The sequence below is a fragment of the Phacochoerus africanus genome, chromosome 15 (assembly GCF_016906955.1).
Source record: "Phacochoerus africanus isolate WHEZ1 chromosome 15, ROS_Pafr_v1, whole genome shotgun sequence".
NCBI classification, from domain to species: domain Eukaryota; kingdom Metazoa; phylum Chordata; class Mammalia; order Artiodactyla; family Suidae; genus Phacochoerus; species Phacochoerus africanus.
Window position 1 is genome coordinate 129,351,221 of NC_062558.1, and position 18,917 is coordinate 129,370,137.

General features: G+C 46.0%; 2 protein-coding genes across 8 annotated transcripts in view; one reads left to right on the forward strand and one right to left on the reverse strand.

The window, feature by feature from the left end:
• The window catches only part of DENND10 (DENN domain containing 10), a 41,261-nt gene extending 27,180 nt beyond the window's left edge, over positions 1 to 14,081 (forward strand). For 3 of the 4 annotated variants that reach the window (XM_047761134.1, XM_047761136.1, XM_047761137.1), the window contains 5 exons: positions 1,015 to 1,126; positions 1,940 to 2,040; positions 6,836 to 6,943; positions 9,576 to 9,670; positions 12,427 to 12,704. In XM_047761134.1, coding sequence (XP_047617090.1) covers positions 1,015 to 1,126; positions 1,940 to 2,040; positions 6,836 to 6,943; positions 9,576 to 9,670; positions 12,427 to 12,603 — 593 coding nt within the window. In that variant the 3' untranslated portion in view covers positions 12,604 to 12,704. Of the gene's footprint in view, positions 1 to 1,014; positions 1,127 to 1,939; positions 2,041 to 6,835; positions 6,944 to 9,575; positions 9,671 to 12,426 lie in introns of all 4 variants that reach the window. The other variant, XM_047761135.1, reaches the window with a different exon arrangement.
• Positions 1 to 18,917, reverse strand: part of SFXN4 (sideroflexin 4) — a 40,639-nt gene that overhangs the window by 513 nt on the left and 21,209 nt on the right. The window contains exons 14-15 of one of the 4 annotated variants that reach the window (XM_047761140.1): positions 16,628 to 16,708; positions 9,546 to 9,812 (exon numbers count right to left, since the gene is read on the reverse strand). In XM_047761140.1, the coding sequence (XP_047617096.1) occupies positions 16,631 to 16,708 (78 nt within the window). In that variant the 3' untranslated portion in view covers positions 9,546 to 9,812; positions 16,628 to 16,630. Of the gene's footprint in view, positions 1 to 9,545; positions 9,813 to 13,715; positions 13,782 to 16,290; positions 16,709 to 18,917 lie in introns of those variants that run through there. The other 3 variants (XM_047761139.1, XM_047761141.1, XM_047761138.1) reach the window with 3 other exon arrangements.

The window sequence follows — 18,917 nt, forward strand, 5'->3', positions numbered from 1 at the left end:
GTATTTGTTTCCGCCACAGGAGGGTAGCTCAGCTCCTACGTTTCCTTATGTGGGTCAAGCTCTGCCAGGAAGGCAGACTTCTGTGGCATCCCTTTCCATTCCACCTGCTAACATACAAAGGTTTTTTCACCCGTGAGCTGCAGTTCACAGCTCAAGGTCTCCACGGCCCGCCATCCTTTTCCCTCCCTTGGGTCTCAGGGAGGGACCCCTTCCATCCGGAGAGCCCAAGCCCTGCCCCAGAGCGCCCCGTCTAACTCCCCGCCTCTCTGCACACTGGAAAGTCCCGTCCAGGGCTTAGGCACGACGTCAGGGTCCTTAAAAGGGAGGCGGAGGGAACTCCAAGGCCGATACTGGCCTCCATTCTCATCTTCCCACGGTGCCTGTCTTTGCCGTTGATCCTGCTGTTTGGTATGGTTTCTGAGCCTTCCTCTTGACGTGTTAGGTGTTTGTCCAGCTGTCCCTCAAGGACTTACGTGTATGGATTGGAGGGAGGGTCAGTGAACATTTTCTAAAACTTATGCTTTCATGACACTGAAAATGGTAGTTCCCTTCATATAAGTCTACATTCTTGTGAGTCTGGCTTCATCTCTGCATCCAGCCTCCAGTCCCTTAGTGGGGGCAGGTGTAGCTACTGTACTAATACACACCCTGGGGGGCAGGTGGATGGATTGATATGCCCACCCACTAGAAAGGGTGCTTCTGTACGTACGACATTTACCTAAACGTATTCTCTGTATTAAAAATAATTTTGCAGAGCTTTCTTATGGCACAGTGGGTTAAGGATCTGGCATTGTCCCTGTAGTGGCTTGGGTCACTGCTGTGGTGCAGGTTCCATTCCTGGCTCAGGAACTTCCACATGTCACAGGCATGGCCAAAAAATCAAATAAATAAATAAATAAAATAGGAAAGATCCAATTAAAGAATAATTTTGCATTTATATTGTTATAATTATTTCTGATAAAAACTTAATTTCCTTATATAATACAGTGACATTATAATTTATTTTGTTTTAAGACATTGTATCTCAGTTTGGAATGGAAACTGTTATCTTACACACAGCACTGATGCTAAAGAAAAGGATTGTCGTCTATCACCCCAAAATAGAAGCTGTCCAGGAGTTTACCAGGTATGATCTCTTATCACTAAAAAGTGTAAACTTTGTTGGCATCCAGTTCGGGGCCCTGTGTGTTACTGTGTCGCCTGTTCCTTTGCACATTGGTAGAGATAGAATGTGTTAGGCTGAGGGTGAAATTTTGGTCTTTGTACAAAAACAAAGTAGTTCGCCAAGTTTGGCTGGAATTTTAAATATGAAATGCAAGACTTCAAAAAAGTCTCTTGCAAAAGTCCCACTGTGGCCCAGCGGGTAAGGAATCTGACTAGTATCCATGAGGATGTGGGTTCGATCCCTGGCCTCACTCAGTAGGTTAAGGAAGGATCTGGTGTTGCTACAACCTGCGGCATATGTTGCTGATGCGGCTCAGATCCTGCATTGCTGTGGCTGTGGCGCAGGCCGGTAGCTGCAGCTCTAATTTGACCCACCGCTAGTCTGGGAACCTCCACGTGCGGCAGGTTTAGCCCTAAAAAGAACAAAAAGAAAGTTTCATGCTTTCTGGGGCCACTTTGGCTTTTCCCATCAGACTCCCTCTGTGGTGGTCTGCAGAGTGGGGTGTTTGTAGGAACACTTTAGAAATGTCACTCCTTGCCATCTTGGAGATCTTTTGAAACTTTGCCCGGAGTTTTTTGTGGCCAATCTTGACCCCAAAAGTGGTATTTCAGACATTGCATTACTTTACTTTGAAGCCTGGAGGTGTTAACATGTTTAGGATTTGTTCTCCCCTCTGCCTCTGGTAGGCAGTTTCTGCCCCCAGCAGAGGGAGAAGGGCAGGCTGAGTCTTGGGTGCAGGTCAGTCACTATCTGCATTCTCACCTTGACCCCCAGGACTCTCCCTGCCCTGGTGTGGCATCGACAGGACTGGACCATCCTTCACTCCTATGTACACCTGGACGCCGATGAGCTGGAAGCCCTGCAGATGTGTCCAGGTAGACAGCATGTTCCAGGGGAGGCGAGGAAAGGTTTTAACCTGGTAGTGGTTTGTTTGTGTTTGTTTTTTGCTGGTGGATTTTTTTTTTTTTTTGTCTTTTTCTATGGCCACACTCACAACATATGGAGATTCCCAGGCTAGGGATCTAATTGGAGCTGTAGCTGCCAGCCTATGCCAGAGCCACAGCAACACAGGATCCAAGATGAGTCTGTGACGGCAAAGCCGGATCCCCAACCCACTGAGCAAGGCCAGGGATCGAACCCACAACCTCATGGTTCCTAGTCAGATTCATTAACCACTGAGCCACAATGGGAACTCCAGGTAGAATTTTTTTTGTGTGAATGCATTCCTATGGGGATTATTTAGCATTTATCATTTCTTTGCTAACTGCCACCAGTTGTTTTTCCCTTAAATTTTAAAAAATTTTGTTTTTATTATAGTTGGTTTACAGTGTTGTGTCATTTTCTGCTGTACAGCATCATGACCCAGTCATACTGTCATACTTTTTCTCATACTATCTTCCATGATGTTCTATCCCAAGAGATTATATATAGTTCTCTGTGCTATGCAGTAGGACCTCATTGCTTATGCATTCTAAATGTAATACTTTGCATCTACCAACCCCAAACTCCCAGTCCATCCCACTCCCTCCTTCTCCCCCTCTGCAACCACAAGTCTATTCTCTATGTCTCTGAGTATGTTTCATAAATAGGTTAATTTATGCCATATTTTAGATTCTACATATAAGTGATATCATATGGTATTTGTGTTTCTCTTTCTGACTGACTTCACTAAGTATAAGAATCTTTAATTGCATCCATGATGCTGCAAATGGCATTATTTTGTCCTTTTTTGTGGCTGAGTAGTATTCCATTGTATATATGTACCATATCTTTTTTTTTTTTAATTTATTTTTTTCCACTGTACAGCATGGGGACCAAGTTACACATACATGTATACATAATTTTTCCTTCCATTGTTGTGTTGCGATGTAAGTATCTAGTCATAGTTCTCAATGCTACACAGCAGGATCTCATTGTAAATCCATTGTGAGAGCAATAGTTTGCATCGGTTAACCCCCAGCTCCCGATCCCTCCCAGTCCCTCCCTCTTCCCCCAGGCAGCCACAAGTCTATTCTCCAAGTCTATGATTTTCTTTTCTGTGGAAACATTCATTTGTGCTGTATATTAGATTCCAGTTATAGGTGATATCATATGGTATTTGTCTTTCTCTTTCTGACTTATTTGACTCAGTATGAGAGTCTCTGGTTCCATCCATGTTGCTGCAAATGGCATTATGTCATTCTTTTTTATGACTGAGTAGTATTCCATTGTGTATATATCTTCCTAATCCAATCGTCTGGACATTTGGGCTTATATGTACCACATCTTAATCCATTCGTGTGTTGATGGACTTTTAGGTTGTTTCCCTGTCTTGGCTATTGTGAATAGTGCTGCTATGAACATAGGGGTGCATGTATCTTTTTGAATTATAGTTTTGTCCTGATATATGGCCAAGAGTGGGATTGCTGGATCAATGGTAGTTCTATATTTGGTTTTCTGAGGAATCTCTGTGCTGTTTTCCATAATGGTTGTATCAGTTTACATTCCCAACAGAGAAGGAGGGTTCCCTTTGCTATCCACCCTCTCCAGCATTTGTTATTTGTAGAACTGTTGATCATGGCCATTCCTTTTTTTTTTTTCTTTTCTTTTTTGGCTGTCCCGTGGCATATGGGGTTCCTGGGCCTGGGATCAGATCCAAGCCATAGTTGTGACCTCAGCCACAGCAGTGGCAACACTGGATCCCTTAACCCACTGTGCTGGGATCAAACCTGCGTCCCAGGGCTCCCAAGACACCGCCAATCCCTTTGCACCACAGTGGGACTCCAATGATGGTCGTTCTAACTGGTGTGAGGTGGCACCTCATTGTGGTTTTGATTTGCATATCTCTGGTAATTAGTGATGTTGAGCATTTATTTATTCATGTGCCCATTGGACATCCCTGTGTCTTCTCTTTTTTTTTTTTTTTTTTTTTTTTGGTTTTCAGGGCTACACTCACAGCATATGGAAGTTCCCAGGCTAGGGGTTTAATTGGAGCTGTAGCTGCCGGCCTACACCACAGCTGCAGCAACCCCAGATCTGAGCTGTGTCTGCGACCTACACTACAGCTCATGGCAATGCTGGATCCTTAACCCACTGAGTGAGGTCAGGAATCGAACCTGTGTCCTCCTGGATACTAGTAGGGTATATTACTGCTGAGCCACGACAGGAACTCCCTGCATGTCTTATTAAAATTTTTTTTAATTAAAAAAATATATATATGTGGTAGAGTTCCCTTCATGGCTCAGCAGTTAATGAACCTGACTAGGATCCATGATGAATTGGATTTGATCCCTGGCCTTGCTCAGTGGGTTAAGGATCCAGCATTGCCGTGAGCTGTGGTATAGGTCGCAGGCATGGCTTGAATTCTGAGTTGCTGTGGCTGTGGCATAGGCCAGCAGCTGTAGCTCCAACTCAACCCCTAGCCTGGGAATTTACACATGCCACAGGTCTGGCCCTAAAAAGCAAAAAAAAAAAAAACCAAAAAAACAAAAACAAAAACAAAAAACAAAAAACTGTGGTGAAATACACATCACATCCAATTTACCATCTAAATATTTTGTCTGTTTGTTTGTTTGTTTGTTTTGGCTGTGCTTGCACCATGGGGAAAGTTCTTGGGCCAGGGATTGACCTGAGTCACAGCAGTAACCAGGGCCATAGCGGTGACAATGCCAGATCCTTAACCCACTGAGCCGCCAGGGAATTCCAACAACATATTGTTTAGTTTTACTAAACCTAATTCATGTATATGGACTCTTACTGCACGATGGACAAATTCTTCTTTTTTTTTCTCAACATTTAACATTTTTGGTGGAATTCACTCATGTTCACATGGGTGTCTGTAGCCCCACTCATTTTCACTGCTATATGGGATCTCAAGTAATACATGAATACAGTTTATTCATTTGGACTTTTCTTGTTATTCATTTTAAAAGAGTGCTGCTGTGAACATTCATATTACAGGTTTCATGGTGTTTCTTTAAAAAAATTTTTAACCCAGTGATAGACATTCTGCTCTATTTTCTTGTAACTTCTTTTTTTTTTTTTTTGTCTTTTTGCTATTTCTTGGGCCACTCCCACGGCATATGGAGGTTCCCAGGCTAGGGGTCGAATCGGAGCTGTAGCCACCGGCCTACGCCAGAGCCACAGCAACGCGGGATCCGAGCCGCGTCTGCAACCTACACCACAGCTCACGGCAACGCCGGATTGTTAACCCACTGAGCAAGGGCAGGAACCAAACCCGCAACCTCATGGTTCCTAGTTGGATTCGTTAACCACTGCGCCACGACGCGAACTCCTCTTGTAACTTCTTAAAAAGTTTTTTTCTTTCCCATTCTTTAATCTACCTGGAATTGCTGTTTGTTTATTTATTTATTTATTATTTATTTTGGGGGGCTGCACCTATGGCTTGGGGGAATTCCCAGGCCAGGTATCGAATCCTTGCCACAGCAGCGATAGGCCGGGTCTTTAACCCACTGAGCCATCAGGGGACTCCCTGGAATTACTGTTTTTGAAGGGTGTGAGTTTGGGATCCGGTTTTATTTTTATTTTTTTTCCATTTGTATAGCAACTTGGCTTAGGAACAATTACTGAATAGTAGTATCCTTTTTCTATGAATCTGCAGTGTCATTTTTGTCATATATCACAGTTCTCTCATAAATGAGGGTGTCTGTCTGGGTGCTCTGTGGTAGGTTTTGGGGTTTTTTGCAACTGTTTTTTTTTTTCTGGTCTTTTTTTTTTTTTAATCTTTGTCTTTGTAGGGCCATACCCGTGGAATATGGAGGTTCCCAGGCTAGGGGTCAAACTGGAGCTGCAGCTGCCAGCCTATGTCACAGCCCCAGCAACACAGGATCTGAGCTGCATCTTCGACCTATACCACAGCACACAGCAACGCTGGGTCCTTAACCCACTGCGAGAGGCCAGGGATCAAACCCATGTTCTCATGGATACTAGTCGGGTTCGTTAACCTGAGTCACAACAGGAACTCCTGCAGTTGTTGTTTTTTAAATGTTCTCATTTAGTAAAGTAAAATTAGTCCTTACAGAATTTTAGGGCTGCAACCACAGCATGCAGAAGTTCCCAGACTATGGGTCAAATTGGAGCTAGAGTTGCTGGCCACAGCCACAGTCACAGCAAAGCAGAATCTGAGCCATGTCTGTGACCTGCACCACAGCTCACAGCTCACAGCAGGACCATTAACTCATTGAGCGAGGCCAGGGATTGAACCTGCATACTCATGGTTACTAGTCAGATTTGTTTCTGCTACGCCACCATGGGAACTTTCAAGAAACTTTTTAAAAAATTGTACTGCTCTATGAAATCCCAAAAGTCTGGGAATGATTGTCTTATCACCAATTCCAAAATTCTGCTAATTCTTCTTTTTTTTTTTGGCCACCTAATCCTTAATCCACTGAGTGGGGCCGGGGATGGAACCTGCATCCTGGCACTACAGAGACACCACTGATCTCTGTCCCGCCACAGCAGGAACTGCTGCTAATTCTTGAGTTGCCCTGATTCCTTTAGCGTTGGTTGTATCAAATCTGAAATTGGCGAAGGTGATGCCCGTTTCCACCATACTATCCAGGAGAAACCCCAGAAGAAAAGCACTGATGCGATTTGAGACTCTCTGCTCTTCGTGTGCTCCCAGCGTGATTTCTTCCTCCCCCAGTCACACTGGTCCTCTCTCTGGTGCAGGTTACGTCGCTGGCTTTGTCGACTTGGAGGTGAGCAATAGATCAGACCTGTACGATGTGTTTGTGAATCTGGCAGATAGTGAGATCACCATTGCTCCGCTCGCAAAAGGTTAGTTCTCTATCATCTTCTCTTCTGTTGCTGACACAAGATGTAAGCCATGCGGTTCTATTTTTTAGGCTGATTCTCTAAAACCAGTATTCGAGGGTCTGCCTTACCTGCTGTGCTGAGGCTGGAAGGGTTTTCGTGTGTCTAGAACACAGCACTCATTCTGATAGACCAGCCCATTAGCGATACATGTGAGTGCTGGTGCTGCACAGTTTACGTTAAGATTAATGGTCTACTCACCTTGTCTCCCCACTTTTCTATTTCAACAAGGTATATTTGTTATCTGTTGCTGCATAACTGATTACTGCTAAACTTAGTTATTTAAAACGGCAAATACTTACTATCTCACAGTTTTGGTGGGCAGGAATTTAGGAATGACTTAGCTAGGAGGTTCTGGTTCAGGGTCTCTCATGAGGTTTTAATCAAGATATTGCCAGGACTGCAGTCAAAAGAGGGCTTGATTGGGGCTAGAGGGTCCACTTCCAAGCGGACTCACGTGGCTGTTGACAGGAGGCCTCAGCGCACGGGCCTCTCCAGAGGGCAGCTTGAGTGTTATCACCACGTGACTGCTGGCCTCCCCAACAGGGATTATTAACTCAAGAGAGAGTGGACCACGGCGCCTTCTGTGACCTAGTCTTGGAAGTCCTACACCACTGTTTCCCCCATTTTTGTTAAGTCATTAAGGGAGAATGAGATTAAGGAGTATCAAAAAGTGTGCAGACATTGTCACTCCACAATGTTGAATATGACTCCCGTATGGAGACTCTTCCTGAAGCCTATCTCCATAAGCAGTAGGGAATGAGTGCAATCTTGGGCTAATAAGAAAGGATGCTCTTGGAGTTCCTGTCATGGCAAAGCGGAAACGAATCTTACTAGGAACCGTGAGGTTGCAGGTTCGATCCCTGGCCTTGCTTGGTGAGTTAAGGATCTGGCCTTGCCGTGAGCTGGGGTGTGGATCACAGACTCGGCTGGGATATGGTGATGGTGTTGCTGTGGCCAGCAGCTGTAGCTCCAGTTAGACCCCTAGTCTGGGAACCTCCATATGCCTCAGGTACAGCCCTAAAAAGCCAAAAAAAAACCCCAAAAAACAAACAAAAAAGAAGAAAGGATGTTCTAGGGAGTTCCCCTGTGGCTCAGCAGGTTAAGGATCCAGCACTGTCACTGCTGTGGCTCTGGTTACAGCTGTGGTGTGGGTTTGATCCCTGGCCCAGGAACTTCCACATGGCACAGGTGTGGCCGGGAAAAAAAAAAAGGTCCTAAATTACAGCTGCCAAACATAGAAAATATTGGATTAAATACATTTTGAGCTCAGGACACTATGAGATACTAGTTTTAGATGGGAATTACTGATAATAGCTTTTGTATTGTCATTTCTTTCTTCTAAAAGTGGGAGCAGCTAAATGCCAGTCAATTAGGGATTTTTGTTAATGAGGTTCTGATTATGTGAGGTTTTTATCTAGCAGCCTCGAATTAATAGGACCAGAACTCATTTTCTTTTAATTTGCTTTTATCTTTATATATATATATTTTTTTCTTTTAATTTGCTTTGAAATTACAAACATAATATGTATTCCTGGTGAAAAATTCAAAATATAGAATCAGATCTTTAGGATACACTGCCTTTTGTGACACCAGAGCAATAGAAAACTAGCTTCAGCCAGGGCCATGGGAGCTACTGCAGCGTTAGGACCAGAAAGCATGGCCACTGCCTGCTGCCTCTGCTGCTCTGAGTCTATACAACGGGCTCATCCTAGGGGACTTTGTCCCTCGGAGTGTCAAAAGGAACTTCTATGAACCTCCTTGCTGCAGAAAACAGCAAGCTATATAATTAATGTAACAGCTTGCTGCTTTGGCCCATTTCTGAAGGCCTTGACACTAAATGTTGAGCTGCTTCTGCAGAACTGACAGGAAGTGCTGTTTTCACAGTATCTCTGCCAGAAAGATACGTGTAAATGCTCAACTGGACAGGAAAGTCAGACTCTTGGCTTAAAATCACAACCTGTTTGTAATCAGTTTTTATTAGGTTTTGTCTAGAAATAAAAAATTGAAAAAGAAAAAGAAAATAAAAAATAAAAGTTCTGCTCTGGCTCAGATTTCCACGTGCTGTTTCGGCAACTTCCACGTGCTACAAATGTAGCCAAAAAAAGAATTCTTATATCAGAATTTTGGTTTGGTATTGGTATATTTTTGTTTTGGACATGAAGTATATAAATCATGATCATGCTTTACCTCCTATTGTGTCATATTTGTGTGCAGTAATGAGATGGAAATGTGGGGGGTTGTCAGTTGCTTTTTAAAAATCCCCTCTGTATCAAGCTTTTTTTTGGTTTTTTTTTAGGGCTGTACCCTCGGCACATGGATGTTTCCAGGCTAGGGATGTAATCAGAGCTGCAGCTGCCAGTCTACACCACAGGCACAGCAACGCAGGATCTGAGCCACGTCTGCAACCTACACTGCAGCTCATGGCAATGCCAGATCCTTAACCTACAGAGCGAGGCCAGGGATGGAACCCTCATCCTCATGGATCCTAGTTGGATTCGTTAACCGCTGACCCATGAAAGGAACTCCTGATGATTATTTTTAATTATGTAAACTTCTCAATGTTCACACAACATATTCTTCTTGATCTCACCAGAGGCCATGACAATGGGCAAACTGCATAAAGAAATCGGTCAGTTAATTGTCCAGTCGGCAGAAGATCCAGAGAAATCAGACAGCCAAGTTATACAGGTAATGCTTTCATCTTCCCATGGACTGAGTCCCCAAACGGTATCACTGGGCAGTGGCTGGTTATCTGCTTGCTGTTCACGTGAACTGGGTGACAATGCCTGGAGAGGCCGGGGGACAGCTGCTCAGATGAGGTCTGCAGGACCTGGAGAGGATGAGCAACCCTGGCCAATCAGTTGCTAGGCTCCCAGGGAGAGGTGGGTGCAGGGGGCTGGTGCTGAAGCCAAGCAAGTATAGTGACAGATGTAATTGCCGGTGGTAAGAGGGCCATGGGGTTTGGTGGGGACCTGACAGCAGCAGTGTTCTTTTTGTTCAGTGCTGGTGGCCCGTCTATGTCCAGGAGAGGTGTGTGGGTGTTATCCTGAGAAATCAGGCCAGGATGCTGGGTGACAGGAGAGGATAGGACAGGACAGGCTAGGCTACTGAGACTCCTACCCGATCATCATTGCCCGCCCCTCCCCCCCCCGTCCCCCCATCCATGTTAGAATGAAAACACTGATTCTTTACAATGTTGGTAAAATGTGTAAATTCAAGTTTTGAATTACTGTGTTTTTCATGGACTAAAAGTCATCCAAAGATGACTTGGTATAATATAGGATGAGAGTGTCTGGCATGTCGCAGAGGTTCAAAAATATTTGAATAAATTAATGATGTCAGCAAACCAGGTTTGTTGTTGTTGTTGTTGTTTGTCTTTTAGGGCTGCACCTGAGGCACATGGAGGTTCCCAGGCTAGGAGTCCAATCGGAGCTATAGCTGCTGGCCTACACCACAGCCACAGCCATGCCAGATCCTTAACCCACTGATCGGGGCCAGGGATCAAACCCTGTCCTCATGGATGCTAGTCAAGTTCGCTAACTGCTGAGCCACGACAGGAATTCCAGCAAACCAGGATGTAATGCAAGCTGTGGCGAATCCTCAATGATCCAAAGGGAATGGCAGTCAGGGAAGGGGAGTGAAGCCTGTGTGGCAGGTGCTGGGTCACTCACCCTGGGCAAGAGAGGGCTTGGGGAAGAGATTTGTTCTAAAAACAATACCGGGGGAGAGGGTGCTCCGAGTCAGGGAGCGGGTAAGAAAAAACATTTTTAAAATAAGAACCATATCAGGTTCCTCAAAAAAGCAGATACAGAATCAGTATAGATCTGAAAATTCTACTTCTGGGTATATATCAAAATGAATTAAAAGCAGGCACACAAATAGATATTTGTGCACCTATGTCCATAGCAGCATTATTTACAATACTCAAAAGGTTAAAATAGGAGTTCCCATTGTGGCTCAGTGGTTAACGAATCCGACTAGGAACCATGAGGTTGCGGGTTCCATCCCTGGCCTCACTCAGTGGGATAAGGATCCGGCATTGCTGTGAGCCGTGGTGTAGGTTGCAGACGCGGCTCAGATTCCATGTTGCTGTGGCTGTGGTGTAGGCTGGCGGCTACAGCTCTGATTAGACCCCTAGCCTAGGAACCTCCCTATGCTGCGGGTGCAGCCCTAGAAAAGACCAAAAAAAAAAAAAAAAAAAGGTAAAAATAACCCATATGTCCATCACCGTCTGAATGAATGGATAAACAAAATGTAGTGTAGGAGTTCCCGTTGTGGCGCAGTGGTTAACGAATCCGACTAGGAACCATGAGGTTGTGGGTTTGGTTCCTGCCCTTGCTCAGTGGGTTAAAGATCCGGCCTTGCCGTGAGCTGTGGTGTAGGTTGCAGAAGCGGCTCGGATCCCGTGTTGCTGTGGCTCTGGCGTAGGCCAGCGGCTACAGCTCCGATTAGACTCCTAGCTTGGGAACCTCCATATGCCGCAGAAGCGGCCCAAAGAAATAGCAAAAAGACAAAAAAAAAAATCTAAGAGAAGTCTCACAGTTGTGTGGCATGTGTTGTCGGATTGAAAAAAAAATGTAGTGTATACCTACAGTGGAATATTACTCAGCCTTAAAAAGAATGAAGTTCTGGGGTTCTCTTGTGGTACAGCAGGTTAGGGATCCATCGTCTCTACAGTGGCTCAGGCTTGATCCCTGGCCCCGGGAACTTCCACATGTCATGGGTCTGGCTTAAAAAAAAATGGTTAGGAGTTCCCGTCATGGTGCAGTGGTTAACAAATCCGACTAGGAACCATGAGGTTGCAGGTTCCATCCCTGGCCTTGCTCAGTGGGTTAAGGATCCGGCATTGCCGTGAGCTGGGGTGTGGGTCGCAGATGCGGCTGGGATCCCGCATTGCTGTGGCTCTGGTGTAGGCCAGAGGCTATAGCTCCGATTCGACACCTAGCCTGGGAACCTCCATATGCCACAGGAGCGGCATAAGAAATGGAAAAAAGAGAAAAAAAAAAAAAAAAAGGTTAGGAGTTCCCATCGTGGCGCAGTGGAAAGGAATCTGACTAGGAGCCATGAGGTTGCCAGTTTGATCAGTGGGTAAGGATCCGGCATTGCCGGGAACTGTGGTGTAGGTCAAAGATGCAGCTTGGATCTGGAGTTGCTGTGGCTCTGGAGCAGGCTGGTGGCTACAGCTCCAATCCGACCCCTAGCCTGGGAACCTCCATATGCCGAGAGTGCGGCCCAAGAAAGCAAAATAAAAGTGGCTAAATGACATACCCCCTCTACTGTTGCTGCTGCTCAAAATTACCCATGATGACATTTATTTCTTGTGGTTTTAAATGTTTCTTTTTATAATTTATAAAGTTAGTCTGGTAAAAAAAAAGGAAGAATTCTAGAGAACTATTCAAACTTTCTGATATTGACATATTGCGTGTTTTCCTGTTCTATTAAAGGATATTTCCCTAAAAACAAAAGAAATCTTCACCAACTTGGCTCCATTTTCAGAAGTTTCAGATGATGGAGAAAAACGAGTGCTTAATTACGAGGCCCTAAAGCAAAGACGATTTCCACCAGCAACAGAAAACTTCCTGTACCATCTAGCAGCCGCGGAACAAATGCTGAAAATCTAATCATGGGACCGAATGTGTCACTGATGACTGGTCTCAAGCCCCAGCACCATGACTATCCATTAACTATGTAAAATACTGGAAATAACAAAGCAAATGTTATATTTTTTAATGATTTATTTGAAAGCATTGCGATTTGACCTGGGAAAGCACTGAAAACACCTCTGATCTCCTCCTGTCTGATTAATCTCATGCCTACTCTCAGTGTTTACAAAGCACCACATATAACGTTATAAAACGGCCCAATGTCCTAGAGTAAGAGCAGAACAGCTCTGTCATATCTTCGCACAAATTACAGCGAATCCAAAAGCCTTCATTAGTATCAGTTCCAGTGTGTCTCACTGTGTAGCCACAAACTAAGAATGGTTTCTTTTCAGAAAGCTGCCTGAAATTTGGCTTTGTATTCTTCTAGGAAGAGCGTGAAGTCCTCAGGAGGAACTCTACTTTCTGAGCCAAACTACTAAGTTTCCTGCAGAACCATCGAGAAAGTCATTCAAAAGACCCTGCAGTTGCACTTTCTTGGAAAAGAAAATTTTTTTCATAGACTTTGAACATTTTGCCTATATTGTAAGGGTTTTGCATAGATTTTATACTTGAGTAGACAACTTTAATAATCCATATGTATACTGCCGCAGCAGTGTGCATTTGGCAAACTTAAGACATTAGTACTTACTTAGCCCTGTTGCTAGCAAGAGTCTTTTGAAAAAGATGCCAGTCCTTAATGTGGTAAATTAAGAATCCCACTTTGAATATAAATGCCAGTCTGACGGAAACAGCAGCTTTATATAATTGGTGAGAGATGTGAGAATTAATTTTATTTTTTGACTTTTTAGGGCCGCACCCAGAGCATATGGAAGTTCCCAGGTTAGGGGTCACATCGGAGCTGTGGCCACCGGCCTACACCACAACCACAGCCATGCCAGATCCCAGCCGTGTCTGCGACCTACACCACGGGCCACGGCAGTGCAGGATCCTTAACCCACTGAGCAAGGCCAGGGATAGAACCCGCATTCTCATGGATGCTAGTCGGGTTCATTACTGCTAAGCCACCTCAGGAACTCCAGAATTAACTTCTTGCAAGGGCCAAAGCCAGAGAATGTCTTCAAGCAACTTCAGTAAAGATATTTTAGCCACACATGAAGGTAACTGTTCGGTTAGATACCTTTGTCATAATTGGAGACCTAAAAATTGCAAAATAAGCACTAAGTTATGTCCTTGTTATTATATGTATTCACATTAACTATGGAAGGTTATTTTTCACACAGTTCTGTTGTCCTTAGAAATCTTACCCAGCAAAATGTTTGCGGAAAAACTTGTCCTTATTGGATCTTTCATTTATTCTTGGTGTTAGACATTTGTTAAGGAAAACATTTTTTAAACAGCGCCCCCTTCCCTGGATGGCAGCAGAGGAGGATTTGAAATGAGATGATGTTTACTGAGGCAAACACCTGAAAATTAAATCTGCACTTTATGAAAATGAATACTAACATTTTTTCTCCCTCATTTTTTATATTACTTACTATATTAGCTAATGATCAAAGTTGTTAAAATGACAAATTTATGATACAGAAATAAAATGGAAATATTTTGATATTCAACAGAGTTTTAGGCAGATGAAAAATTCTCTTTCTCTAAATTCTATCCCCTCCAAACAAATAAACGGAAAAAACATTTTTGTCATCTGCAAACCAGCTGGGGAATTATCCAAAGGCCCATTTGAAAGTTAAAACTTCTGGCTCCTTCCACCACGGGCTCAGCCCTTATCTCCCTCCATCTCCCACTTCCTGGAGCTGACTGGCTGACTGTAAGGTCACAGTGTCATCTTTGAAAAGATGCCCCCCCACCCCCCGATTACAACTCTGTCATCTGTGTCAGTGGTTAAATCTCCACCCGGAGCCTGTGCACATTTTGTTCTTTAAGTTTGTTTAGTACAAGCCTGTGGCTGCAAGGAGCCCACTAGTAGATCATTTTTACTGATTTTGTCTTTTTAGGCTGTTGTTAAACATCTTTTACCAAATTTGGAGATAACTCATTGTGGCCTAAGGAAAACTGAAAGCCACAGGTGCATTCTTCGGTGACTCGGGGTACGTGTGTTGGAAAGAAATGTCTGGGTGTCTACCCCACACTGTGCACTGCCTATCCTGGGGCTTCCTTGGTGCACAAGACAACAGTTCCATTCTCGAGGCACAGTCCACAGGGGTGTAGGGTCAGCAAACAGGTGAGAGCTGTGGGAGCACGTGGGAGGGACCCCTAATTCAGTACTGTGACTCCTGGAAGGCTCCTGGAGAAAAGTGATTGATGTCCAAATGAGACCTGAAGCACAGGCAGGAGTCAGCCAGAGCAGAGGGACCCGCTGGGGGAAGGTCCAGAGAAGTGAGCCCACAGCACAGTGGAGGAACTGCAGCTCGGTCCAGGGTGAGGAGAGGGAGAGGCAAGAGCTGAGTAAGGTGAAGGCTCCTGCCTGCCATGGCAAGGAATTTGGACTTGAACCTGATGCACTGGAAAGCCATTTAAGGCTTTTTTTTGGGGGGGGGGGTCTTTTTGCCATTTCTTGGGCCGCTCCCACTGCATATGGAGGTTCCCAGGCTAGGGGTCTAATCAGAGCTGTAGCTGCTGGCCACAGCCACAACCACAGCAACACAGGATCCGAGCAGCCTCTGCAACCTACACCACAGCTCACGGCAATGCCGGATCCTTAACCCACTGAGCAAGGCCAGGGATCGAACCCGCAACCTCATGGTTCCTAGTCGGATTCGTTAACCACTGCGCCGCGACGGGAACTCCCATTTAAGGCTTTTTTTATTTTTATTTTTTGGCTGCACCCATGCCGGATCCTGAACCTGCTCGGCCACCAGGGAACTCCTCTTAAGGCTTTGAAGCAGGGGTGGTTTAGAAGAGCAGATGGATTGGAGGGGTGGGAGATGAGCTGAGCGATACCAGCAGGGGATGCTGTTGGACTGAGCTGGGGTGGTAGCAGGGGCCATGGGGGAGAGGTGTCGTGATCCTGTCTAACGAAACTGATACGCGCTGGTGCCCTTTCCTAGACTGGGAAGGAAAGACGGTCTCTGTGGGCATCTAAGTGGCACATGCGGGATCAGCAGGACTCAGGCCTGCTGCTCGGGAGAGTGAGCCCCGTGACGGGCCTGCACAGCCGGCAGAGTGGCAGTATGAACAGCACTGTGGGGGCATGGATGACAGCAGGCTTAGCAGTGGAAAGTAGGGTGCAGACTAGAAGACTGTTCGAAAAAGTCTGGCTACAAGCCGCACAGGGTGGGGGGGTTGCCTTTTAATGAGGCAGGTGGCTCAAGCAGTTTAAATGCTACTGGGCAGGAGCAGAGACGGGAGGGAGGCTGAAGCCAGAGGGGCAGAGGAGGCTGCAGAGCCAGGACCTGCGGAAACGGAAGGGTTGGGCCCAGGGCACAGCTGACCTTGCGTGGAGGGGGTCAGCAGGTTTGGTGCCAGGAGGCCCAGAGCCTTAGGTTTCACCGTGAAGGAAGAGATGAGGTCACGTGCCAGTGAAGGAAGGCGCTGGGCAGCTGCTGGCAAAGACTTTAAGCAGTTGTCCAAATAGGAGCAGGCTGGGAAGGGAGACAGGACTGCTTTGGGGTCTGGAGGCCCTCACTGGCACTCCACGTGTGTACCAATTTAATGCCTGTGCCCGGGGCACATGGGCACAGTGGACCTTTCTCCTTCGTTTTCAAATACTCCACCTTGGACAAGTTTATTCGTAATTTCACAGTATCCCTTCACAGGGTGATGGAACAAATGGAAGACTGAATCTTCTATCACTATCCACCCAGCAACCCCGTGGGGTGGGTCAGACCGGACAGCTGCCATTTCTCCTCTTCCATCCAGGCTTGTTTAACCCTAGGCGTGACCAGCCTTGAAACAGTCTTGGCATATGTAAGCCATTCTGTTGGCACAGACACCTCTGGGGTTTCCAGGACACCTCGGGCGGAGTTCTCAAAACTGAAACCTTGGAGAAAGGTTTTCATGAAGGAACCAAACAAATCCCGGGAAAACTCACCCCCTACACCCCTCTGTTATAGAAGAGTTCTGTTTCTTCTGTTGCAGACTGAATTTCCTTCTCAAGCTCACTGCACTGTATCTGAAAAACAAAGTTAAATTCTTAATATTCATATTAAGAAGTGTTCTTACCTTAGACGCCAAGTTCAAAATAAAACATTTTCAGAAAGCATCTACTTCACAGTCCAACTTTTTCAGTGATGTCTAATCTCTAGCAAGAAACATTATCTTTTTTTTTTTTGTCTTTTTGCCTCTTCTTGGGCCGCTCCCGTGGCACATGGAGGTTCCCAGGCTAGGGGTCCAATCGGAGCTGTAGCCACTGACCTACGCCAGAGCCACAGCAATGCCAGATCCAAGCCACGTCTGCGACCTACACCACAGCTCATGGCAACGCCGGATCATTAACCCACTGAGCAGGGCAGGGAGCGAACCCGCAACCTCATGGTTCTTAGTCGGATTCGTTAACCACTGCGCCACGACGGGAACTCCAAGAAACATTATCTTCTTAAAAACTTGCTTACGGAAAATGTCAAACGTAAACAAATGTGACAAGAATATAATGAATCCTTATATACTCGTCACTCAGCTTTAACTATTAACCATCCGCCAATCTTTTTTCATCAAGCATCCCGCATATCAAATTATGGGGTATTTTCTGGAGTGTTTTACGGCAATTCTCAGATGTGTCATTTCACCTGCAAATACTTCAGTACAAAATCCCAAAGGATAGACTTTGTTACAGAACTACTATACTATTTTTTTTTTTTGGTCTTTTTGCCTTTTCTAGGGCCACTCCTGTGGCCTATGGAGGTTCCCAGGCTAGGGGTTGAATCGGAGCTGCAGCCACCGGCCTATGCCAGAGCCACAGCAATGCAGGATCCGAGCCTCGTCTGTGACCTACACCCCAGCTCACGGCAAGGCCGGATCCTTAACCCACTGAGCAAGGCCAGGGATCGAACCGGCAACCTCATGGTTCCTAGTCGGATTCGTTAACCACTGAGTCACAACGGGAACTCCCCAGAACTACTCTACTATAACCAAATTAACACCTAATTAACACCTAACTCTACTATAACAAAATTAACACACCTAACAAAATTAACAACAACGTAGTCAACAAACATTTCTAGTGTAGCAACAAGCTGACCTGGCAGGCAGAGGCAGCTAATGGAAAAGGAGCTTTGAGAGGAACAAGCTCCCTCATCAGGACCCCTGAAGTTCCAGGCCTGAAAGCTGCTGTGGCCCGTGCATGGTCTGAGGAGGGGGCCTGGCAGAATCCCTCTTAGCCTTGGGCTCTCTCTGTAAGCCACTCCAGGCAGGACAGGGGGTAGGGCCCCCACTACCCAGGACCACCATTCAGCTACCTCCATGCCCACCACGGACCAAGGCTTTTTGTTTGTTTTTGCTTTTTAGGGTCGGAACTGTGGCATATGGAAGTGCCCAGGCTAGGGATCAAATTGGAGCTGCAGCTGCTGGTCTACACCACAGACACAGCAATGTGGGATCTGAGCTGCGTCTGCACCCTACACAACAGTTGGCAGCAACACCAGATCCTTAACCTACTGAGCGAGGCCAGGGATTGGGCCAGGGATTGAACCTGCATCCTCATGGATACTAGCTGGGTTTGTAACCACTGAGCCACAATGGGAACTGCAAGAAGGTCTTTTAAAGGTCCAGCAAATGCCAAGACTTGCTTGGTGAGAGTGAAGGTGGGGTGGATGGACTCCATTTCCTGGCTCCACTCTGGCCTCTGAAAGCCCTGCCCCCTTCAAGCCTTGCACAAAACTCCTGCTGCCTTTGGAGTGGGGCCTGCTTCCTCTGCGTGGAAGCCCCCACCATCTGGGCCCAAGCATCCCATTCAGCCAAGTGTGCCCAGGTACACTGGCCTCCTCAGCCCTCCTGCACCTGCACTGGGAATGCCCTCCTCCCTTCCCCAACGGCCTGTTCAAATCCACCCACGTCCAAAGCCTGCCTCTTCCATTCAGCCTTCCTGGATTAGCTGGAAATGCTCTTCCTTCCCTAATCTTTCCAGAGCCTTTCAGTCATGTTCACTTTTTTTTTTTCTTCTTTTTTGGTCTTTTTAGGGCTGCACTCACAGCACATGGAAGTTCCCAGACTAGGGGTTGAATCGAAGCTACCGCTGCTGCCTTATGCCACAGCCACAGCAACAAGGGATCGTAGTCGTACCTGTGACCTACACCACAGCTCACGGCAATGCCGGATCCTTAACCCACGGATCAAGGCCAGGGATGGAACCTGCATTCTCATGGATACTAGTCAGGTTCACGACC